Source organism: Pelmatolapia mariae, linkage group LG9 (genome assembly GCF_036321145.2).
Source record: "Pelmatolapia mariae isolate MD_Pm_ZW linkage group LG9, Pm_UMD_F_2, whole genome shotgun sequence".
Classification (NCBI taxonomy): Eukaryota; Metazoa; Chordata; class Actinopteri; order Cichliformes; family Cichlidae; genus Pelmatolapia; species Pelmatolapia mariae.
In genome coordinates, this window is record NC_086235.1 from 18,696,005 (window position 1) to 18,721,398 (window position 25,394).

The window sequence follows — 25,394 nt, forward strand, 5'->3', positions numbered from 1 at the left end:
AAAAACAGACGCGATCATTTTTATGCTGTTTATTACGTCTTTTGAACACTCTAATAGACTCTCCTAAATTATTACACCTGAAGACAATCTCCCCTCCATAAAAACAGTATTAAGAGCATGACATTAAATTTTCACAGCACTGCCTTTATCATCCGTTTTCTTCACTCTCGTACAGGGAGGGGGAGGGAAAGAAAAAAAGAGGAAAAAAAAAAAAAAAAGCATTTTGAGTTAAAGACCACCATAGAAATGTAAGCAGCACAAAGCACCAAAGATTTAACACCAGAGCCACTTGTTCTGAATATTATCAAGAAATCCATGAAAATAATAATAAAAAAGATCTCAGGCTAGTTGAGCAGTCAGGAAGAAGTTTCTGCTGCGCTGTAGTTTTCCATCTTTAATAGTTTGATAGACAATCTCTTGATAATATCAGTCACAACTGACTTCAGCGTTTCTTTTTCTGCAGATTTCAAACCATTTTCTGTACAGCTACGAGGCTCTGCTCATGCGGCCTCCATTCTTGTAAAGTGAGAAAGATCCCATTAACGATATTTAAGCATGGAGATACTGTAGTTCTGCGTTGGAATATCAAGTAAAACATTTAGGTACTCAGGATTTTTTTGCTTTTTTCCATATTTAAGTGGCTAAACTGGAAAAGTGGATGTCTTAACACTAGTTTTACATACAGACATAAAAAAAAAAAAAAACCCAAAAAAACTATATCCTTAAAAACCATGACAGTTTCTCACAACCAACAATAATGTGATACCGTTACTTGAGGTGCTCATACATGGAGATTCAGGTCATGATTACATCACACCTGGTGTTACGTTTCTGAATGAACATCAGCACATAGTTTCATACTGTACAATGTAGGCATTCACTTATGTTATACTTGATTAAAATCAGCTACGGTAAGGTCACTTGAAACTACACACAATATCAACTAATGGGCATTTTATGCAGGAGATTTAAAAAAAAATAATAAAAATATTAAAAGTCAGACAATGACATTTTCAGCCTGCGTCACCAGGAAATGCTCTTCCCTATAAGGAAGGACATCCCAAAACATCGCTCACTAATCACTTAACTGACGCGCATGCAAAGCTTTAACCAAATACGTCGCAGCGGAGAAGTGGGAAGCACAGGATAAAGACATAAGAATAAAAGAAGGTTTGGGGGGAGCGGTTACTAAACCTTCGGTAGACAAAAAAAAAAAAAAAAAATTGTGAAGGCACATTTTTAAATCCCTTCCTCAATTCTTCAAACTGGGGCACGTTGCGTTGGCGTTGCGTAATATTGCAGGATGCTTACAGAACTGAAAGTTAGGGAGGGCATTTTTGCCTAGACTGATTCAAAGTGTAGGGAAATGCTGTTTCACGTAGAGCAAAACGGCAGCTGTACGACAAACAGCCACGGATCCGGGTGTAATAAAGGAAATGTAACAGAATTCATATGACCCACATACTGATCTAGTGACTGAAAATGAAGCACAAACAGGCACTAATTGTCCCTTTAACATCATGACATAAAAATAGTTTGGGACCCAAAAAACCAAAATCACTCAAGCCATGCTGACACTTTAAACCACACATTCAGAAATCCCTCCAGAAGCTGTGCACTCCTGGAATGTTTTTTTCTTTTCCTGCCTTAAACGTTTAAATAAGACATAATCCGACTTCAATTCAGATTTCAAGTGGTGCAGTGCAGGTTTAAAATTGGCGCTTGCACTTTTCACCCATCATAAACCAAACTGAAAGCCGATTGTTTCACTGTTTACAATTCATCTTATACAAGTCCAGAACAGAGGAAAGTCTGCTCACAGCTCTCTGTATGAATAGCTCAGTCAATCACCTGGGGAATGGAGGGAGGAAAAAAAAAAAAAAAAAAAAAAAGGTTCACACCCATGTTTTGTGTTCTTTGTGGCATGACTGAATTTTTTTTTTTCATGCTTGGATTAACTAGACCTCCAGAACCCTCCCATCTCAACTCCTTTAGTCTCTGCTATGATATAGCAACAATTTCCCTGCCTGGGTGTGCGATTATCCAATGGAAAAAAGTCTCAGTCTCCTCCTTCGTTCCTGATTCACCTCTTTTTTTTTTTCTTTTCTTTTTTTTTTCTAAATGTCCGTTTTTCCCCTTTCCTCCTCCTTCCTCTCTCTCCCTGTACTCGGTCCAACTGGCCACAGCTGGAGAACTCATCATCGCAGGCATCGTGATCATCATCATCGTGATCGGCGTCTCCCGGAGCACACTGCTGAAGCGGCTCCCTGCCAACACTGCTGCAGCTTTGATTGCAGGCAGCACGCAGCGGCACTAGCTGCCGCACAACATTCAACAACTACTTGGTCCACTTTCACTCAAAAACAGCCATTCACTAGAAGTCCTTCACTGTAAATATAAACCATGTGTGCTGCTGAAAGCATTTAGACATACGGACATTGAACATACATTTGGTAAAACCAGCTTAATGTCCAAAAGTTTGACTGCACGTACATTTAAAGCAGCTCTTAGGATACATTAATCAAAAGAAAACAAGCACTTTCTTTATCATTTCTCCAGCATAAGGAATTGTTCTCCGACAACCCCAGTGCTGGCTTAAGCTTGACGTGTATGCTTTGCAACCACACAAACGCGACCCCTGGGTGACCCTCAACTCCTCCATTCCCTCCAGTGATCACCAATTCAGGGAGCAGTGACATCATCCCTCCCGCCAGTCTGCACGGGCCCTCCATTTCTCCTCCGAGCTCCGGCAAACCAGCACTGTATATATTTTTGGAAGCCGCGCAGCTCACCCTGGCTCATCTCACTGCTGTCCATCTCCATCCCCTTTGGCAACACTGAAGACACATCTGCTGTCACCCACACACTGGGCCGGGGGTGGAGGAGAGACCCAGGAGGGAAAAATACTTTGAGTCTTCACATGACCTTTATACGCAAAGATAAACTCCCCGTCACCCCTGTGGACTGTCTCTCCCTCTCCTGTCGGAGCTAGGCGGAAGGTGTTAGGACACTATTCGGTTTGTGTGCGTCCATGCAAAGTTAGAGGATTTAAAATCCCTATCTGCGCTGCCTCGGTTTTGTAACATTCACGTGATACAGATACAGCAATATGTGACACAAGCAATACTGTTGTACAAAGGAAGACCACTATATAGAGAGTTTGACCTTTTACAATAAGAGGAAACCTTGAAATCCTTAAAAAAAAAAAAATGCACAGTGTGATATTCCAATCTCTACAACATTGATCATTACAGAATTGTATCAATAAATATATTTTGGTCACTTCATTTTTATTCGGGATTAGCAGAAGTTGTGTATTAGTTTGTCCACAGCCACAAAGAGCGCCTTAAGACAGACAAAAAGAAATAATGTAGAAATGTAGACCTATGGGCTCGGCTCGGCTCTCGAGTTTGCTAACATCTGAAAGAAAATGCCTCAGTCAGGTGTTGGTTGTATAATGTGTAAATTTAAAAAAAACAAATCACATTTTTAAAAGAAACCGTTAAAAAGATTATATATTATCAACAACATCAACAACAAAAAAAAAAGAAAAGAAAACTAAATGCAATAGATATCAAGGTGGAAATAACCATGGCATTGCCTATGACCTAACACATCTGGATAATTTAAAATAGGCAACCAAGAGGTCTGTAGTTACTCTCAGGAGTCCACCTTCTTGCCGTCTCCCTCCTCAATGTCTCTCCCATGCTTTTTTTTACCCCACACCTCCTCTTGGAATGCTCACAAATCTGTGACAAATCACATATCATTTAAGTCCTGATGATGTGTTAAGTCTTCAGGCTTGGAGCTGAAATGTTAGTGTGTGTTCTCGTGTAAGTATCTGTATTATATGTTGATGAAAATAATGTGTAGAGGTGTGTGTGTGTGCGTGCATGCGTCACTGTGTGAGACAGATGGATCAGGAAGCAGCCAAGGCTTTAATCAGGTACAGTTTGTCTCCCTGCTCACTGGTGAAGATGGGGGCCTTTTTGTAGTGTTCAACAAGCTCTTCCATAGAGTTGAACTTGCGCTGTCCGATGCAGTAAAGGTTTTCCTTCAGCTGCACTTTGAAATGCTTGTTCTTGCTCTGCGCCTTCAGGGAGATGGAAAAGTCGTTTGGCTAAAAATGAAAAGAGAACCGGGGTTACTAACAGTGTTTCAAAGCACCAACACATAACAAGATAAACCAAGGAGAGGGTAGAGGCTACTGACCGATGACTCGCTGTCTCGGATGAGGAAGTCTCCCTCTGTGCCTCTTTGATTGAGAGCCACCTCTGCCTGGTGGCGAGTCACCTTTCCGTAGTACCACTCCTTCCCCGCAAAGCGCCCGCTGCCTGATGGCAAGATGTAGTCACACTCGGGTGTGGGCGGCCCAGCGAGCCCCGCTTGTGGTTTATGGGAGGTGGAGTCCAGCACAGTGACGTAGTTCTTGGGCACCAAGCCCAGCTGTCCATCCGCTTTGCGGCACTTCCACCACTCCGGGTCATTCTCGGGCTTCTCCACCACCTCCATTACCTCGCCCTTCTCAAAGTTTAGTTCCTCGTCGTTGCCTGAGCTGAACGGGTAGAGCGCCTGAACTGTGTGTAGTACTCTGTTTCCGTTCGCGGTGCTGTTCACCACCGCAGCCAGTTTCTCTGTCAGCGATCCAGCAGGGTCAAGTCCGCCCATGCCCCCTCCCCCCGCCGTCCCATCCACGTCCTCCGTCACATAGTTGGACGGAAACCAGCCTGACCGTCCGTTGTAGCTACCGCGCCACCAGCCGTCGCTGCACTTCTCCATCACCACCACACGTGTTCCTTTCACCAGAGACAGCTCATCCTCACGCTCTGCTGCGTAGCTGAACTTGACCAGGGCGGGAAGGTTGAGGTCATACAGCCTCTCTCCGTTATCTGCATTCATATCTTGGTCAGCATTAGGGGCTGGATCTCTCATACCCCCCTTTCTGCTCTTCACTTTCCCAATTCCTACAAAAAAAATAATAAGAGGAATTAAGTAAAGATGTTGGCGTTTGCAGGGGAATCATTATCGTCATTCATATTAAAATTGAACCCAGTGAATTCGATCAGAATCTGAAAAGCAGCCGAAACACGCTTATTTGTCTACATTCAAATTTAAAAGTCATCATTTCAATTAAAACAAAAAAAGGCCAGTTCTTTGGAATTTTATTTTCCCCATAATGGTGAGGAACAAGTCTGGAATTTAAAAAAAACAAACACAAAAAAACAAAACTGCACACACTTCCCATTATAAACATGAAAATTTAAGGCAGGAAGAAAAAAAATCCCAGACAAATACCAGGGAGCAATAATAAGCATTATGGGCTGGGTGGGTGAGTGGGTGGGTAAGCAGGGCTAAACATCATTCCTTTTCAACATTACATTCCCCTAACCCCCCGCTCCACAGTCCAAATCCAAATACATTCTTGGGGATTAGGCCTAGGTGCTGAGGAAACAAGGGAAAAAAAATGCAATGCTGGTGTGCTGGGGGAAAAAAAGTGAGTGGGATGAAAACCTGTTTTGGCATGGACCTATAAACTCTGTGGAAACTAGAAAGAAAGTAAACTGCTGCTACCCAACAGTGGTTAAAAAAAAAAAACAACAACACAACAACAACAACTAATACTTTATTTCATTGCTGCTAGTCACATTGAACTAATCACCTTCAGCTTGATACAAAAAAAAAAAACCCCCAAAAGAACTCAGCAGGAGCATCAGAACTATGACGCACAGGGCAGGTAACAATTCTGCAAACTGTGGGCACTGCAAAGAATTCATGAGGAAGGTAAAAATAAAAAATAAAAATCCAATACAATGCTGTAGGTCATGTGAGGAAAGATAAACAGAAGAATGGAAAGTTAAAGATCTTTCTACACTGCAACTGCAAAAAAATTTTCTTAATCTCAAAGTTAAAAAAATTAAAATAAATACTATTGCTTTTTCTAAATACTCCACACTGGATCCACTTTGAATACATTTGCACTAAAAACATGTTAGAAATTGTACTTATTTTTCCAAAGTAATCTCTGTAGGCCACTTGTGATCTTGTGTAACTGAAAGTCATTGTCTTCAGAATGTACTGGTACTTGTTGCTTTTATATACATGTAAACATGTCATATATATTTTAATGGGTCATTCTGCAATGTATATTACTAGTCTGGCCCAGCTGAGATTAAACTGGGCTGTATTTTACCTATAAAATCAAAGGCGTTTGACTTCCTTGTTCTAGAGTGCTCTTCCCAGTCTCTACCCAGCACCATCACTCTCCAAACACCCCATCAACCTGACCAGTGTGAGATGATAAGGAGCATATTCATCAACGTGTTATCAACTGTGGGCTATCAGCAAACTAGCTATTCCTTTCTGTATTTGATGCCAACCTAGCCCACACACACATTTCCATAGGTGACCACTGGCAAAAGGGCAACTTTTATCAAACATTCAGTCAATCTTTCTCCTCGTCTCAAGACCTTCATCACTGATAAACGCCCGGAGGCTAACGGTAGAACAGTCACCATGCCCGTGAACCTTTTTCCCAGCTTGTGAATTCCTAAGGCAATTGTTTTAATCGTCAAGAATTTCCACCTGGCAGCCATTTTGCTACTTAAACAAAGTCCACGTGACGTTACTGTAATCATGACACATCTATGCTCTTACCGATGATGTGACAGTAAACCAGACTGAAGTTAAAACTAACCAGACACTGATATCAGATAGAGCAAGCAGACGAGAGACCCTATTTCTGATTACGTCTGCAAAGCTATTGCTTGCACAATCAAAAGACAGCTGGGTGAAATTATATACTAAGGCAGGGTGTAGTCTCCAGGACGGAGTGGGGAACGTGACTAATGTGTCACAACGCCATACTGAATATCCTTTACCACGCATAAATTGCTACTGAAAGGTGTCTCTGACTCAAGGAGAGCAGACAAATTTCACGGTAGTGCTCAGAGTCCAACGTCAAATTGCTTCCAGGTAGACCCTGTTATTAGTCACACCACTGTACATAACTACAGACTCCAGACAGGGTGTTAAGAGCTGATGTCTGTAGGTGGAGGTTAAGTGCTGCGCAGATGCTAGTTATGCATCAGTCTTTAGGACTTGAAGGCAAAATGTCAAACAACAACAACAAAAAAATTGTTTTTTCTTACAAAAAACAAATGTTTCCAGAGCATAAATCCACTAGTCTAAGTTTTTAAATATGCATAAACATCACAGACAAAAATCTAGATTTCCAACAGCCAAAGCATCTGCAATTCTTGGAAACAAACAAACAAACAAAGAGTGATTATGCAGGTGCAGGCTCCGGGGTGTGCCTTTGCACAGTTGGAAATGGCCTAGTTAGCTCCATACAAAGGTTAAAGGTGAACTCTGTATGAATAATGCGTCTTTTACCTCCGACTGACACCAGAGACAACTTATTTTTGAGAGTTTTTATCTCTTTGGCCAGCCAACAGTCCTTATCAGTGTCCTTGTCACAGTTTTTATTTGGCACTTCCTGCTCCGCTCACGTGAACACTTTGCATTAAAAAAAACACGGAGCCACTAAATTTGACTAGATGCTCAATCTGTAATAGTAGGAAGTTCAGATTTGCCTGTATGGCTACAGGTAGACAATACCAGAAGACAAAAGGCTGTTATTGAGGGCACCTGCTTCTCTAAGGGCCCATCTGTAATGCTGCTGTAGGTCGATTACAAAAATGTACATGTGGCTGTGTAGAACAGGGCTTTGAGCACAATCTCTGGACCTTTTATTATGTCGAACTCAAAAAGGTATGTGCAGGGTAGTAAAGGCACAGTAACAAGCACGTACCGGTGGTAACAGCAAACAAACAACAAACAAAGTGTGTAGAGGCACTTTCAAACCTGTAGAAATTCCAGATTATCATGGCACAGATAAGAGGTAGCTGGATTTAGTGTCTTTTTTATGAAGTAATGGTAACACATTACATAAGTGACATACGTTAGGGCAGTAACAGGACAGTCTGAGGTTAAGCGCTGCTGGATTATATGAGGGCTGAAGCTGGAAATCTTTCATCTGACCAGCAGCCCACTGCAACATCTAGTAATGAAACCTTTGCCACAAAAAGATCCACATGACGAGAAGCAGAATCCTTCAACTGCAGACATGAAGTCAGAGTAAAGCAGCGATGGATCTTAAAACCCCAAAACAAGTCAGTGCTTTCACCTCTGGTTCCCTGTGAAAAATCAATGACTGCTGAAATACGGCTTGTGTTTACCGCAAGCTTCAGACAAACCGTTTTACTATATGAAATATTTTAGAACTCACGAGTCGCTAATTGAGGCTACAGAAAGTCTCAAAGCCATTTAACACAATCACTTCGAACACAAGACCTCACCGATTGACACCAATTCAGCTGCAGTGGAGTTTATGACCTCAAATTTGGATTTTCTTTTTGGTGACAGCATTTACACAAACGCCATTTTGCCAAAGAAAACAAACTAATTCTCCATATTTTATGCAATAATCCAACAAGCCTATTGAAACACCTACTGGTTTTATTTCTCGTGGGACAACGTCCAAGCTGGCCTACAAAAAGACAACTGTTTTTGGCTACAGATACATGTACACTGAAAAAAAAGCAGATTTAAACGTAGAAAGCTAAAAATAAACAACATCCCACCACCTACAGAGCAGTTTCCGCTCATTGCTGACACCTGAACTTAACCTGAAATTCTGCCCTCATGGTGCATGTGTACATGCAGTGTGGGATTTTCAGCTTCCCCAGAAACCCACAAACCCCACCGTTACTCTACTGCTACCAGAAAGAGGATAACAAGAGAAATGAAAAAGAACTTTGCTTTGGAAATTTTTCTCTCATTTGACGTCACATGCTTTTTCCTGTGCATTTCCTTAGAGGAGGACACAGAGGAAGGAACTCATATTGCAACAGATGGCAGTAAATAACAATGATTAAGACCATGACTTCAGTTGGTAACCACCTCTGAAACAGTTGCTTTTTTGGGGGTTTACAGATGAGGTACACCCAGCAGGAGGAGAAGAAAGTGCTGGGGAGTTTGCTCAGCTACCAGTGGTAGACAGGAACTAGTTTTGTTTTTCAACTGTGGCCTCCCTACGCTGGCTGGCTGTCCCATTGTCTGCTAGGACCCTTTCGACCTCCTGGCTTCCCTCCATTTCACGACTCTTCCTCTGTGGACGACAACACCCCGCGTCAGGCTGTCTGACAGTGCCTGAACACACTCCTGCTTTGGCATTTTGAGTCCTCCTGCTCTAATCACAGTCATATTCTCAACTGCACTTCTGCTCATGTTCCCTAAATTATCACGCAAACTACACTTATGTCATGTGGTGACAACACAGAGCCTCAGAAAGTGCTCTATACGTTCACAGCAATGCAAACTCAGACAATATATGTACCGCAAAACAGCCACGCTCAGTCGTATGGTTTATGTGCCAAATATAATGACAGCATGTGTAGTTCAAAAATCAAACAAGCTAAAGGAAAGACACAAGAGTGAGTTGGCTGTTCTTCAGTAGAGACGACCGGGGCTACCTTTTAAAACTACAGCTTCAATAAAGCTGCCAACGCAGTTGAAACGCAGGAAACGTGCAAACTTCTTTCAACTTCAGCTGTTCGAGACATCAAAAGCAAGCAGGCAGCCATCGATCTCTGTGACGGAGCAGCGCTCAGGGAGAAATACTGCTCTCTGTTCTTTACGCATCTGGACAGCACACCGCTACAGTCAGGCGCTACAGGAAAATTATTTGGTTAACATATATAATAAAAAAAAAAAAAACAAACCCCAAAACAAAACAGAAAACTGCACAGTAACTTTAAAACTTGTTTTCACTTTCTCCTCACCTTTACTCAGGTGACCTAAATTTAAATTGCATTTTGCTGATGATGTAAATCATGTGTGCTTCCCCCCCCCCCCCCCCCATCCAATACAAACACATCAGTTCAATTAAAAAGAAAAAAAAAGAAAAAGATTTCCATAACCACTTCCTTTTACATGATTGCTATTTGGACACGCCAACAAAGCAACAAGTGTCATGATACTGGTATGCTGCACAAACAAACAATAGATATTCAATTGTGGGCAGCAAAGCAGGGGGGCAAAGAGACGCTCTACTGAGAGCTAATATTTATATTCCTTCAGCCACCAGTATATCAAAATGATGCTGAATAACAGCAAAGTCTAAAACAAAAAATTTTCTATGTGCCAAAAAAACAACAACAAAAAAAACAACCCTGCATTTTAACTAAACCAAATAAGTAACTCACAATAGATATACAGTCTGGTTTACTTGTTCCTTTTGGATTTCTGAGTTTTGGATTATCATAAACAAACACTTTAAGTGACCATGAAGCTCCAGGATCTTTTGACTGTACTCTACAGACCAAATTGTGGTTATTCACTGGGAAAATATTCTGTATATTATTCTTTAATAAAAGCAATCATCTATAGTAGACAATATAATTCAATTGACAAGGCGGGGGAGGGCGTTGTTAACGTCAGCAATGGTTCAACAGGCCCAGACCCTTGCTCACTTCCTCTTAAGCAATTCTTAATGGAAGAATATACGGGAAAACAAAGACGAGTAAATGTCTTCTCACAGGAGAACAACATCTGAAGGCCTGAGTAAACTTGACAACTCCCCTGCCAAACTTCTAATTATGATTACGTCTTTTGCCTTTGTGGTCAGGGAAGAGCGATCAGTGGTTTTGGAGAAAAGAAGCCGGACTTTGAAATGAGGGAGCGTGCGACAGACAGCCAGAAAGTGCGACAGATAGCCCCCCCCCATATGATTCAACTTCCTTCTAACTTCTTGCTTCCTCTCTGGCTTCACTTCTCCAAATGCTCAGAGAGAAATGTGGCTCAAATTAGAGTTTCCGCTCGCTGGGGAGGCTGAGAAACAGGAAAACAGAGGGAGGGGAGAGAGACAGAGAGAGAGAGACTAACAGCTCTCAGTTTACACAAGCAAAACGTTTGTTAGCTCATCTCTGTGTTGTTTTCATCCCCACACTCTGGATCCTTCAGACAGCAAGCAGACGTCAGTGGACACACACACACAACCCCCCCCCCCCCCCCCCCCAAAAAAAAAAAAAAAAAACAACACACACACACACACACACACACACACACACACACACACACACAGAAAGATAGACAGAGACAGGCGATATCACTCAGCAGTTACAAGGTGAGATTACAGCGAGCGTGCGCGCCGAAGCCTTTTGAAAACGAGTGTCAGCGTGGCTGTAAAATATCCTCATCCCACAGAGCTGTCCATGTAGCGACATTCCTCTGATAACCGAGTGAGGTGCGGGAGATGGGAACCCGGGTCCCATCAATCAGCAAAGACCCCTTCCTCCTCTTGACTACAATGACTACAGTGTTCTACATAAGCACCCTGCGTCCCTTCAACTGTAGCCCATGACAGGAGGTGGGGTGGACGGTGGGGGAGAGACCCTCCTAGAATGAGTGGGGGCGCCCTTAGGTTAGCATAAGAGAAAACACACACTGGCTATATATTAAGATATTCCTAAACAGAGTAGGGGTCTTCAAGCATGATAAAGTAATACACGTAGCTGCATCCCACTCACTGGGACAAATAGTAGAAAGAACTGGAGTGGGATTACTGTGTGTATGCATGTGTGTTTAACAGAAAGAGGCAGAGAACGATTGCTGAGGCAATTACAGGCTTCGGCTCAGCAGAAGGCTTTTCAAAAGCATATCCACCCAGTCTTTGCAGCTGCTCACACACACACACACACACACACACACACACACACACACACACACACTAGCTGTTAAGACACCCTTTCACCCTCTCTTTACCAGCACAACATGTTAGCACAGAAATCAGTTTCCGCCAGCTCAAATTATGACACATTTACTTGGCTAACTTGAAGATAAAACTAACCAGTGTGAGAAATCAAAAAGGGAAAATGAAAAAGAAAGAAGACTTGACAATTGCCGCTGCACAGCTAGAGAGAGAAAGAGAGCGCGAGAGTGAGAGAAGGAGAGGAAAAAAAAAAAGCCACTCAAACTTCAGACAAAACATTTCCGGACAACTTGTAAAACAACAAATGAGTCAGACTCGCTTTAAAAGGAGCTTAAGAAGACTAGAAATGTAGAAAACTCACGAAAGAAATGTTTGAATAGGTTAGCCATGTCCATTTTGGGCTTGCCGTCTCTCCCTCTCTCTGTCTCCTTCCCGGCCCCTGCTCTCTTCCCACTGCAGCTGTAGAGTTATTCCATGTGAACACCCAGAGAGCTGGGAGGATTTCAGAGCAGGGCAGCCCACATGTGACCATGTGGTCAGGCTTACCCAATGAGAGTGTGGGATATAGAGGCCTTCAGTTCAGCTATGGAAGGCAGAGCACAGAGGCCTCATGGAGAGGGGAAGAAAAAGGGGGGGGGGGGGGTTGACACTTATATGCGCAGAGAAAGAAAAGGGAAAGACAAGGAATAAAGAAAGTGAAGGAGTAATTTCCTCAACATATAGAAGCAGGAGGGTAGTGTCCTTAAAAAAATTATATAAGGATCTGTGAGGACATGGCAGCAGCTGAGTGAGTCAGTGAACACTCAGTGTCACATGACTGCAGTTGTTGGGAGAAACGCTCATAACTTTACAACAAACTCAGGAAACATGAGTACTAAAACACACACACACACACACACACACGGATCATACCATCACACATTCTTTCGGACGATGACACTGCTCCACACCCAGCAACAGACCTGGCTAAGAAAAGAAGGAGGGAAAAAAAAAAAAAAAAAAAAAGGGTTTTCCCTCCCACATATTATTGAAGAGTCAGCCATAAAATTCACAGCTAAAATGCTTTAAATCTACTTAATAAATAATTAAAAACAAGAAAAAGTGAAAGTTATACATTTACAACCTTTCTATTGCTATATTTGTGTTTCATAAAGTTTGGTTTATGGTTAAACCACATTTGCTCATGTTTTACTGAGTTGTATGTGTAAGTGAGAAATAGCTGGTGTTTAATGCCATTGCTGCAGCTGTTCATGTGAACCATTTGATCAACGGATGTACCGACAGGTGGGATGTTACAGGGAAGCTCGTCGCTGTGGTGCATGACAACCACACACACACAAACACACACACACTACAGACAACAGAGAACAGACAGGCAAATAAACCTATAAAAGCCTAGGACATGAAGACTGAGGAGACCTAAACTGCAGCAGTAAAAATAAATAAATAAATAAAAATTTACATGCCATAAACAAGCCATAAACAAAAAAAAAAAAAAAAAGAGGAGAAAAAAGGGAAATCCCTGCTTATTTAAGTGAGCAAAAACAGAAAAGAAATGAGCCGCACATTAAAAACTAGAGAGGCTGCTTCCTGCCCTTACATGATTTTTCATTATGAGAGCATTTGAGCTGACAGGCTCATCTAACCACAGCACTCACGCACACACTAACAGGAAGACACATTTCACGTGTCCAACAGATAAGGGTTTTGCAAACGCTTGTAATGTATACACTTATGACACACTTCTGGTTAGAAGGACGGAGAATAGCCCCATTTTTTTCTAAACTTTCGGGAGGAAAAACACCTTTCGGGCAAAGGGTTTCCTCGCAGAGATCCTCCTACTCAACAGCACGCTGACACTGCCACATCACCAATAAACAAAACTGCTTAAAAAGTACCCTCTTTTCCCCTGCAATTTGATGTTATGCAGATAAATAGCAGACGATGACTAGTGTACACCTAATGGGTTAGCGTAAACTGACAACAGCTATGCCATTATGCTTTAATTAGGATAATGATGGCATGTGGTTCAAACAGTTTGGAGTTCAATGTTTAAAATAAGCTTCTGACACTAAAGACAAGGCATAAAAAACTAGGTAATTTATGAAAAGAGAAATCAAAAACTGTGTCACTATGGTGCAGATAGAGGAGAAAACACCTGTGCTGTATCAATTCAAGACAAGATAAAAGGACTAGGTGCTGCTCATACAGAAACAGAAACTTGAAATTGTACAATTTACCTCCACCTAACACACATCAACAGGAGAAAACATTAATTGTATTGGCATTTAAAAATAGAGATCACCGCCTTACCAGAGTAAATGCTTCAAAATACACAATCGTGCATCAGACAACGCTCCAAGAAACTAAAGTTTCAAGCTCAAGTTCACAGCGAGATGAAAATCGGTCTCTGCATTTCAACCAATCACATATCAGCCTGCGACCATCTTCCTGTGGTGACTTTCACAAGATTCATCACACGCCACAACAATGTGGTCAGAGACGTATTGTAGCTGGCCTAGATAAACGTGCTTTGTAATGCCACTCTTCTTTTTCTTTTTTAAAGCATGCAAAACACAAAGCACTTCAACCAACAGTCAAAGATGCTGCAAGGCATCAAACATGCGCAAATATTTCATAAAACATCATCAAAGCTTTACCGGGAAATGGTGAGATCCTCCATAACACTAAACAAATTTGTGGAGAAGAGTGTTAACTTTAATACAGCTTCAAGTCAAAGTCAGGAAATCATAACTACTTTTTACCTAGTGTGTCTTTGAGATTCTTGACTATAGACGCTTTCCTGGCACTGTTTTTCCTTTCCACATAGTTGGACGGCACAAAGCCTGTTTTGTTAGTGGCATTTCGAACCCTCCACCAGGACTTTGAGTCATCGAGAAGCCAGAGACGCTCGTTTTTCTTGATGTCCAGCTCCTGGTCCTGCTGGGCCATGTAGTCAAATTTGGCGATGACAATCACCTCTTCCGTCATCTTGCACTAGGAGCACTGAGAGAGAGCAAGGAGAGACATGAGAGTGACCAAAGGGTATATTCTACCTCACAAACTCTTTGAATCCTTTTATACATTAAAACATTTTCAAAATGGTGTCATAGTGTTATAATAGAGATAATAGTGTTATCTCATGAGCAGCAGTAGCAGTTACTTATTTACACTTATACCGAGCCTTCATATCTTGCCCAAGTATGGATTATGAGCATCTGTTTCCTGTGTCTGCTAACACTTGAGACGCATGTCCAGACTGTGGTGTTTGCTCATGTAGAATGATTATTTAGAAGACACAGCAGACGTAAATTTAGAAGCCGTTTAGAAACAGGCAGCCATACCTGTACTGCATCAAAGCTGAGAACTTCAAGGGCTCTGACAATTCTGCTGACCTAGAAAAAGAACAAGAACGATGCGAGATAATTACTACTTGTGTCTTCTTAAAAGTCTTCTCTGCAGATTTGTCAATATTACCAGGAAACTTCCTCTTTTATACAGTGTCGGCTCTTGATTTTTAAATAAAATGAACCCAGCATGTCTACAACATTGTCTTTGTAGTGAACCAATGCCAAGATACAGATGATGTTATTAAACTATATTAGCAGAAGGCCAGCCAACATTTCCACAGTTTAGTCTCTTCAGATATAATTTCCCTCCACTAATTGTATTCTTTTAATAACAGTCATAACTGACTATTCACAATGACAGTGTACAAACGAAGCCTTCATACATTTACACAGGCGGTTAGGAGCAATGCTAAACTACCAAACTCTCTTTTCTTTTAGGCATCAAATGTGAAGCGAGAAATCAGAACGATGGTAAAGATTACTGCAACAGGGAAGCAAAAAAAGAGAGAGGCACTGTGCGTCAGAAATGTGGGTACGTCAGTGAGCGAGGCTCTCAGCGAGCACCAGTGATGAAGGATATTATTTTAAATTTAGCACTGGCCTATAAATATTCAAAACTGTGCGCAGCGCCAATGCAAATGTTCTGCTTATATGAACAGCGATGTTTGCGATCATTCATAGGTTCCCTGAGCTATCTAAAATTATGATTTCGGAAGACTGCGATCCACTGTGAAGACTTCATGTTCAACAATGAGCACATTCACAACAGCTGGTCTCATGACCCCTGCAGCCATCAGCACAATCAGAATATGCTAGATTAATACAGCAGATACTTGGGTCAACAGTGAGGGAGTGGGGCACCACTGAAGCATCTGCTTAGCTGCTCTGATGTCACAAGAGTGGATGGAGTTTCACCTTCACCCCCCCCCCACCCCAAAAACTCCCAACTGACTCCAGGGACCAGACACCGACCTTGTTGATAGAGAGCTCTTGGTTTTTATTTGAAGCAGCAGCAGTGTCTAAGTTTCCTTCTACAGCTGGCCTTGAGATACGCCTAAACCTGATCTTAGGCAAACACAAGCAGAAGCTGCAGAGCTAAGTTTCAGCATGGTTAAGCAAGAGGAGGAGAACAAACAAAAAATAACACAAAAAGAATAAACAAAAAAAAAGAGGTCTGGGGAGATCTTAGCGGACTAAGAAAAAGAACAGAAGACAGTTAAAGCAATATGGGATGATGCTGCCACATTAAGACTACAATGAGTTTAAAGTCAGAAACTAAGAGGTGTGATTAAAAAAAATAATTTGTGTAACACAGCTTCCATAAAACTCTGGGTGGGCGGGGGGCACCTGTGGTTTAAGCTGCATTTCCACATATGGGGTGTTGTCTTAATTTGCAAAAAAAACAAATAAATAAATGAAAAAAAAATAATTTGGGTTTATATTGTGGTTTTATCTCATGGCTTGTTATTGCATGCTCCTTTTCCATCCCTAATTAAATTAATGAACACTGCGAGACATGTTAGGGAGTGGCACAAAAAAAACAAAGAGCTGATTTACTCTCCTCGAGAGCCTCTTTCACCCAAGACAAAAGCAACAATCTCTCCACTCCCTGGGCTGGGCTGGATAACTGTCTGCCAAAACAGGAATACAAGTGTGTATATGCGCTCCTCCTCCATTTATAACATCCCACCCTTACTATCGTTTTTCCATTTTACACTCTCCCTAGTATTTCATGACCAAATCGCAAGTGCACAGCTATTCCTCCCATTTTCAGAAAACACGCTGCAACCCATCACCCCCCACATCTAGGATGGCTAAGCACTAAGTGCACATTAACACCACAGTGACTTGCGATGCGAATGTGAGGGAGGATCAAAAAGTTAAGCGACAGATGCCCTGAGCTAATCATGCAGCTGCATACTGAGCCGAGACCAGTCGCCTTGCCCCAAAGCGCTACGCGAGAGGTCAGACGGGTCAAACTGCTCAAACGGTGTCACATTAACATCAACTGTGGATCTCCACTTACCCTGCTGCCAGGCAGAATTAACAGGTAAGCCCAACCCGCCAGCAGCCCATAGCACCCATCGATCTTATTGACTTTGTGACTAAATGTTTTCACATTTATCTTTCTAACTCACAACTTAAAAAAACAAACAAAAAAACACCAACAACAAAAGGACTCCTCTTAAATTATAAAATACAGTAGAATAGCCCTTTATTGTCATCGTACATGTACAACAAAATTGTAGTTTGGGAGCACTGTGCTGCTGTTTACGTTCGTATGCGCCGGCATCTTGCAAGCATCTTGCATTTGTGAGACAAAAATTAGGTTAACAAACCTAAAACGTGACAAAACTGTCTTTCCATTTAGAGTTGAGATGAATTAACATATGCAGAATCATCTGTAGTTGGAGGATTTTGCAAGACAAGTAAAAATAAAAAACAAAACAAAAAAAACATATTCACTGATGATTCACAGTGATGTGGAGGAGAAAAGAGGCCAACCAATAACAACAGCAACAACAAAAAACCATTACGAGGGCAAGGGCTGCTGATGTGGAAATGTTCAGTGGACAAGATTATCAAATGCGATGATGTCATGACTCAATGCTCCCAGACAAATAGCCTGTGACCTTTATAATGAGTAAGTAGTAGTAGTATAGATGTTTTGAAGAAACCAAGCACTGGGAAAAATAACGTGGGTGCCAAACATAAAGCAAAAGCACGACCTTTACGGGCAAGCTTTGTGGTCATCAACGAGGGCACCGAGACTGCATGAAATGGTTGGAGAAGTAGCCAGATATGGTGGTCTGTGGTAAGTGCAGGGTTTTCCCTGCTCGTGGCAGCTCTACTATTCCTCCTTCGTAACATTCAAAACCAGTCTGCTGTCAATAAAACAAAAAAATTCATCTTTAATATTCTGCCTTGAAACAAAATAAAAGCCTGTATTCTAGTAGCTTCTTTACTGAGAGCAACACGTTATTATTATCAGTATCATCTGCTTTAAAGGTTTAATTATAATTTAGATTAATCAAGTAATATCTGACAAAGTATCAGAAAATATTAGAAACATACGGGGGCAGTTTTTACACAAAACAACCAGCTGAGTGTATGCTGAAAAGCTGTCACTTCACAGCTAACAGCACAAGATTAAACTCTGTGTGGGGGTATTACCACAAGTGGAATGTGTGTTTATAAAGAAAGTGGGCCTATTTGTGTCATGCTAATGTGCAGAATTATAAACCAAGCGGTTAGTCTGGCTCAACCTTATCTAATGTCACACCATGCCAGTGACATGTCAAGCAGTGTTAATATAAGTGAACCACACATGTTCTCAAGAGTACCAACTCTAGTCACAACTGTTTCCCATCAGCAATGTAAAACTAACCCAAATCGCATCACTGGGGTATTGAACACAGGTCAGCGATCCTTTATTTAGAGTCATCAGAAAATACCTTTCTGTTACACAAAATTTGACGAGGCTCAAGTTACGGTGTATACCACAAACCGCAATAACTGCAAATTAGCAGTGTAATGAAGATGCACAGTGCAACTTTGTCAGTTCTTGTATTACTATAAAACAACACTGACATGAGTTCACCACATCCTGCAATCTACAGCTGCTGCCATAACCTCTCGAGTCTTTGCATGAGAAAAAGGGGGGGGAAAAAAGCACACAAGTGAAGAGCCAGTCAAAGAGCACTCCTAGTGGACTCATAGTGGAATGCATTTTATAGAGATGCTGTCCTGGAGACGAGCATGAGTAGAAAATAGCCAGAACTGCACTGATGTCAATTTTTGTCCTTTTACAAGTCATATGAGAAGTTACTTGTTAAACAAAACGAACAAACAAACAAGAAAACCTCACAACAGTTGGATATTGTATCAGCTAAACAAGCCAAAAAGAACAACTATGGATCCTTGTCTATCTTCACTGTGCGGGCATACAGTATATCACTGCTCGGCAAGGCTGCTGAGGCACTGAGACAGCAACAGCATGAGCTCACAGAGGCAGACAGAGTAACCTAATCCCTGTGACAGCCTGCTAAAATCACAGGGCTCTGCTGCCTTCTGGAATGTGCTCTTTCTGCTCGCTGCTCACTCAGCCCCTCTGGCACTGCTACACTTCCTCCTTCCACCAAAATGTGCATTTTAGATACAGGGAAGGTCTGATTCACAAACTGACAGCACAGGATGGCGATGGGCCGATTAAGACATGTTTGCGCTTCTCTTCACACTGAACCACAGCAGCTGAAATCCCATGAGACTGCAGCTCATCCCAGATGTCCCAGTTTCTCTCTAAACAAAACAGGAGCACAGCAGCAAAGGGTCATGGGAGACTTGGCAGGCCAGCTGTGAGACAGGAAGTGTGGACACAAGGGTGACCGGATGATGGGAAAGTGATGCAAGTTGACAGAGAGCAGGCTTGACCCTCTTCGAGTTTAGATGAGTTCAGATAACTTATCTTTGCACTGATGCTTGTAATGTACCTTGTTAAAGAGATCAAAGATGAACTGCTGGACTAGTTTAAACTTTAGCACCAAGAGAGATCACATGATTTCCCACTTTAGAAAACTGTATTGTTCCAGCATCACATTAAAATTGAATTAGGGGGCCTCTAGTGTTTTGGGTTAAGCATATAGGCTAAGCTACATTCATGACTGTGTGAAAGCAGTTGGTTATCCACCCCTCGGGATCACCCTCAGCAGTTGGGAATGGCCTAAAATAGACCGTGGCTCATGTCTTTTGAGAACTGTCAGAGATTTACTCTCATAGCAACAACCAACAGCAAAAGTTTCAAGCTTTCTTTTAGACTAACTTCACATCAAAAAGCCCCACTCTACACTCTAAACAAATATGTGAAAGCCCCACATAAACGCCACTGTTTGAAATATGTTGCTTAGCAATTTAGCCTGAAAATCCCATGCGAAAAAAAGGAGTAGTGCCATTTTCATAAAAGGCAGTATTTATGTAATTTTGGCAAACTTAATGTCTCAAACACCACAATAAGGAAATTAAATCATAGCCCATGACATTTTCAAATCTATAGCAGACAAACAAACAAACATATTCTCATATAGGCATCCATCCATATTAGAGGATATCCATTGTTGTGTCTGAGAAGAGTATCTGTTCATAAAATTCAAATTAACAAACATTACTCTAAAAATGTTTTCACTTCCTTATTTCACTTCACAGTTTATTATTGCAACTGCATATTCACCCTCAGTCTGGTTGTGAACTGTCTAGCCCACAGAAAGACAGTACTGGTGAAGTCACTCCTTTTCTGTGGCTGGAAGAGGGGGACGAGATCTTAAACAGAGTGCCAATGTCTTTGTCTAAGCTGCACAGAGATTCACCTGTAATAAAGTCAGTTTTGATTGCTGAACTTTGATTTTGCACAAAGTCTAAATCACTGCCCCAGAACAGAGCAATCTACCAAGCATTGCTTCAGAGGCTCACACTAACGTTGCTAAAATGAAAAGAGAAGACAAGAAACGTGAAACCAAGACAGTTTTCATGGGTTCTTACAAGTAGGTGTTTGCTAATAAAAGTTAAGAAAAAAAAATGCTGAAACCAAGATTGTCAAAATGAAATAAGTTATTGATCTATATCAGCCCTGAAAGCCTGATCAAAGCTTCCTTATCAGAAATCACAGCAAGTTACATAACCAAAGTGTTTGTAGAAAGCCTATGATGTTGCAAAAAAGACAAAACATAGAAAAAATGTAACTGTAAAGCCACTTGCAAGACTGCACACGAGTCATGCTTTATCTAATTATAATTAATTATTTATGGTGAATGCACACTCTACAGCTGGCAGCACGAGGTGATTCACCAGAAGCATGCTTTCATTCCATCCGTAAGCAGATATCTGTCAGAGCCTAATACCTCTATGGAAGAAAGGATCCATTTCCTTAGACTCCACCTAATTGGAGCAATTGGCAGCTCTTGTTCTAGCTGGCCTACCCATCAGGTCAAATGATGGCCACATCCAAGCAATCTTGGGTTTAAAACAACAGCACAGCACACTTTCAGATTACCTCACAGATTCCAAGAGCTCCAGGGGATTTCCCAATGACTAATCTAAGTTTACAAAGCAGAAGGAACTCCAACACACAGCAGTGCAGTTTAATAAAGCTGCTCTTGGTTTGGTTTTGTGTACTGTCATGGTTCCTAAACCTGCTAGGAGTCAGTAAGAGATCATGAACAAAATCTAAATATGGGGAAGTACTGCCATGAAGCAGAAGACCTTGTTATTGTTGCAGTAAAAACCGCAGATTATTTGTAAACTGGACAGTAGTAGATATAAAAACTGGCTTCATTTCAACTCTTCCTACATCCTCAAATATGCCATCACAATAGAACTAAACAAGCTACTTGGGGCAGACGTTTGAGAAGGACACAAGTTGGAAAAATCGAAAATCTAGGATCTGCAAAAATTCCCATCCTTACATTCTCTGATAGGAGAGAGGGGGGAAAAGAACATTTTCCACAGAAACGATCATCTCTATACTCCCCAAATCAGTCAGCCTACACACATTTCAATTAATTTTATTTCTTTAGGGTATTATCTGAGAGTAAAATCAATGTTCTCATGCATTTTTAATGAAAGCTGGAGATTGTTTGGCAACTTTTCCATACCCAGGGAAATGGTGTGAAACAGCACTTGTTATATATGTTGCTAACCCCTTCAAAAGATCCAGCACATTCATTTCAGAGGCAACAACAGATTTTTATAGTGATGGTCAGCTTTTTTTCTACACACAAAAACTAAAGAAATCAAAATAATCTGATTAAGATGCTTAAGTCTGCAACAAAGCCAATATCTCAGCAGTTGCTTGAAGGTCAGTTTCAAGGCGATCAGAAACGCGATAAGAAAAACAAACTGATTCTCAAATGACTGATGAGATTTCTAGGTTGCTGGACTGTTTAATTATTTCATTCTTGCTGTTTGATTTCCCGTGTGATTGCATTCAAGATCTAGCTTGCTTTAATACAAATATTTTCCATGTTGTTGTTACGGCCAAGAGCGCTATGCCATAAAATTGAACTTTGCTCCTAGGTTTGGGTGTTATAAAATAGTCACAGGAAAGTTTCCATCTAATCACTGATCTCTATTTGCTACCAGTGGACCACAGACAACACTGAAAGGTGAGATTATAGATCCAATTATTTTGAAAAAAAAAAAAATCTGGTACACAAGAGGTTTTAATTAGAACACTTTCATATACTGGAGCTATATGAAGGTCTAACTGTTTTGTTTTTTTTGCATAACATGTTCAAAAAGAACATGACAAGAAAAACAGGTGGTGTAGAAGCCACCCATGAACCTCATTTTCTTGCTCCTACTGAGAGTACTGTAGCAGACTAAGGAAGGTCTGTGGACAGGACTTACTATTGGTTTAACAAATTCACAGAAATTACCAAAGTTTGTGCCTAAAAAGCCTGCTTTCATCATTAAAGACACGCACAGTTCTTTCATTATGACAGTATTGCTTTTTTTGTAATTCGGTGCTACACAACTGCTGTCACAACAATGAGAGTCGTAGTTGCATGAGTACGCACATCCTCATTATCACTTTGCCAAACCCACTGAAAGAAAACCCCGAACCATAATGGACTAAGAGAAAAAACACTGAAACTGCACACTTCTCCTACTCGACACGAGGAAGTCAAATCACTTACTCCAAAAGAAAAAAAAAAGACGGCAAATACAGCCGGGACAGTACACTTTTACAAAAGTTGGAAAACTTAGTCCAAACAAGAAACAATAACTGCGCACTTCCTTACAACTTTGCTTTAGTAGTTAAGCTGAAATTTCTCTTTTTCTCCCCTTTCTTGGTTTCAGTGTTTTGCTCATTAGTCGCCTTTTTGCCCTTTGCCAGGGCACAGCAAGCAGGAGCTGTTGCTCCGTCATGTTCTGTCACAGTTAATGTATGCAGAGAACGTCTGTTATTTACTCTTCAAACACCTACATGCATGAGCAGTCGGGCACAAAAAAAAAGAAAAAAAAGAAAGAGGAAATGGAAGAGAATGTATGCAATAACAGAGATTAAGGCGATAACATGCAAAGAGACAATTGCGGAAAAAAGAAAAAAAAATTCCCCATTTCTCAACTTCATAAGAAGTCAAAAAAAAAGAAAGAAAGAAAGAAAGAAAGAAAGAAAGAAAGAAAAGTGACTTTATAAACTAGCTTCTGAGCCCTGACGAGGGAAATTTTAGCCATCGTTTTGACTATCGAGAAAAGCGAAGTTGGTATTTTACCCTGGGCTGCGAGGAGAGATTTGGCTGCTGGAAGCCACTGGTAGACAGACACTCGGAAAAGAGGAAAGGGCACAGCCAAACAAAAAAAGGATAACGCCTTCATACGCATATGATTATTCTGTCATAAAATCCAAACAAGAGCGCCATTATAGTGTGGGATGTATGACTATTACAGGAGTACACAAGGAGTATATCTGAGTGAAGGAACAGTCCTCACTTCTGCACAGAAGCTCATGACATGGCAGCTGACAGGTGCAAATTTTTAAAATAGGTTGCCTAATTGCAGTTTCCATGCTTACATTTGAAAATCAAATGTAAGCCTTCGAGTACAAAATGCTGATAAGAATGGCATCACCATTTCCTCCTGCAAGCTGTGGATGCCCTCTCTGTGACTCCAACTGAGAAGAGAGCAACAGCAGAGCAAATGCCTCTCTCTTCCTCCTCCTCCTCCTCCTCTCACCTCCTTGAAAACTAACTTGTGACAATAATTACAGAGTAATTCTTAACCAGTCGCTAGTATTTGGTAGCAGAGACGTGCAGGCTACTCCCATAAATAGCTCTGATATAATTAACCACAAATCATCAAATAAATACCTGCAATACAAAAACCTCAAGCTGGAATAATCTGTTGAGTGTTGCACCAAATTTTGTAGAAGGCCACACAAACACAAGCCGCAAGGGCTCGCCAGGAGTTATACAGACGAACTGCCCCATTGTGCTTCTAAGAATGACATTTAGTCTGGCTTGGGTTGCGTAAGGTAGAAACAATGTTAAGAGATAAACAAAGTGTGCAATTACCCAAAATCTTGCTCAAAACAAGATCCAAGTGATCCAACTAGGTATATGTAGGCTCAAATGCGTTTTGCACGTAGTATACAGGTAGATATTTATCCACAAATTGAGTTTAGGTAAAAAGCAATTTAACAAACAAAAAAAATAATTCATTGTTGTATGTTCTCTAAGGTGAAGATTTCTCCTGCATTTGAAATCTCTGGGACAGAAAACCTTTAGGTTGAGCACTACTGGTCCAAATAAACAGATACTGGGTATCACTGGGCGAAGATAGAGGTGATGGACCAGCTATGACTAATTATGGCTACTTGAAGCAAACCCCAATACCAGTGATGCACATCGTGACCACGACCAAGCGAGTTCAACTCAGTACGCAATTAAAAAACTTAATCCTGAGATATAAGAAAAAAAAATAAAGCTGCATTTAAGTATAAACTGTAAATTGGATCAAACGGTTTAACATCACTGTGGCTTCATTTAATTGTCAGTCTTACAAATATAAGTGTTTACGTGGTGCCCGCTTGAACGAACAGAAGAATAAAGATGTGCAGCAGTTTTGGTGGAGTTTTTACCTTATAACCTGAGCTTGACAGCGTGTCACGCTAAAACGGCTAACATTAACCTGGCTAAGAAAATTCCCCCATATGCTTTTAGTGGTTACAGCCAGACTAACCGTCTGTCAGCTGGGTAACAGTATGCTGGCCATGCTGGCATGGACATTAGGTGTTTTTCTCCCTCTCTCCTTTTCTTTTTCAGTCTAGGTTATCGTTTAGCTGTTAGCTTGCGTGAGCTTTAACGCTGGAGAACCGTTAGTGCTGCAGTCTGTATCACAGAGCTTCACCATCAGCGGCAGCTCAGATTCATACCCTGCTCTAGTCATACCACGTCTTACCTGATTCCTGACGGCCACCTCTTCTTATGTCCTTTTGGAAATATGTTAAAGGGTTACACACAGCAGCCGAAGATGCACAGAAACGGCATCCAGAATCCTAGCTAAGCAGCCAGGGTTTTTTTTTTCTTTTTTTTCCCCACTCCAAGACGCTAGCCTAGCTGACGAGACGCCGTGCCCCGCTGGAATAGCATTTCTGCATCAATGCATGTCATCGCTCAGCAGCACGGCTAAGCTAACTAGCAGCTACACAAGCAGTTCAGACGCTCTCTGGGTCCCGCCTGCTGCCACACGATTGGCTGAGAGAGAATCGGGACTCTGTGATT

The 25,394-nt window shown here is 41.4% G+C and overlaps 1 protein-coding gene across 3 annotated transcripts; it reads right to left on the reverse strand.

Moving 5' to 3' along the window:
* Positions 1-14: 14 nt before the first annotated feature.
* nck1b (NCK adaptor protein 1b) lies at positions 15-25,284 on the reverse strand. 3 transcript variants are annotated; one of them, XM_063483757.1, is made up of 5 exons: positions 25,072-25,284; positions 15,115-15,165; positions 14,536-14,776; positions 4,213-4,964; positions 15-4,120 (listed from the first exon to the last, which is right to left on the reverse strand). In XM_063483757.1, the coding sequence occupies exons 3-5, from the start codon at positions 14,759-14,761 to the stop codon at positions 3,920-3,922; spliced, it is 1,179 nt and encodes a 392-aa protein (XP_063339827.1). In that variant the 5' UTR covers positions 14,762-14,776; positions 15,115-15,165; positions 25,072-25,284; the 3' UTR covers positions 15-3,919. The 3 variants fall into 3 exon arrangements, with proteins under 3 accessions (XP_063339827.1, XP_063339829.1, XP_063339830.1); XM_063483759.1 differs by lacking the exon at positions 15,115-15,165; XM_063483760.1 differs by lacking the exons at positions 14,536-14,776; positions 15,115-15,165; positions 25,072-25,284 and adding an exon at positions 12,132-12,231.
* Between the last annotated feature and the right edge of the window lie 110 nt (positions 25,285-25,394).

Excerpts from the sequence above, each read along its gene's own strand:
- nck1b (XM_063483759.1), bottom strand. The coding sequence starts at position 14,761 with ATGACGGAAGAGGTGATTGTCATCGCCAAATTTGACTACATGGCCCAG. Across the intron at positions 4,965-14,535 it reads GAATCTCAAAGACACACTAG|GAATTGGGAAAGTGAAGAGC; the intron begins GTAAAAAGTAGT and ends TTTTTTTTGTAG. Across the intron at positions 4,121-4,212 it reads TCCGAGACAGCGAGTCATCG|CCAAACGACTTTTCCATCTC; the intron begins GTCAGTAGCCTC and ends TTTCATTTTTAG.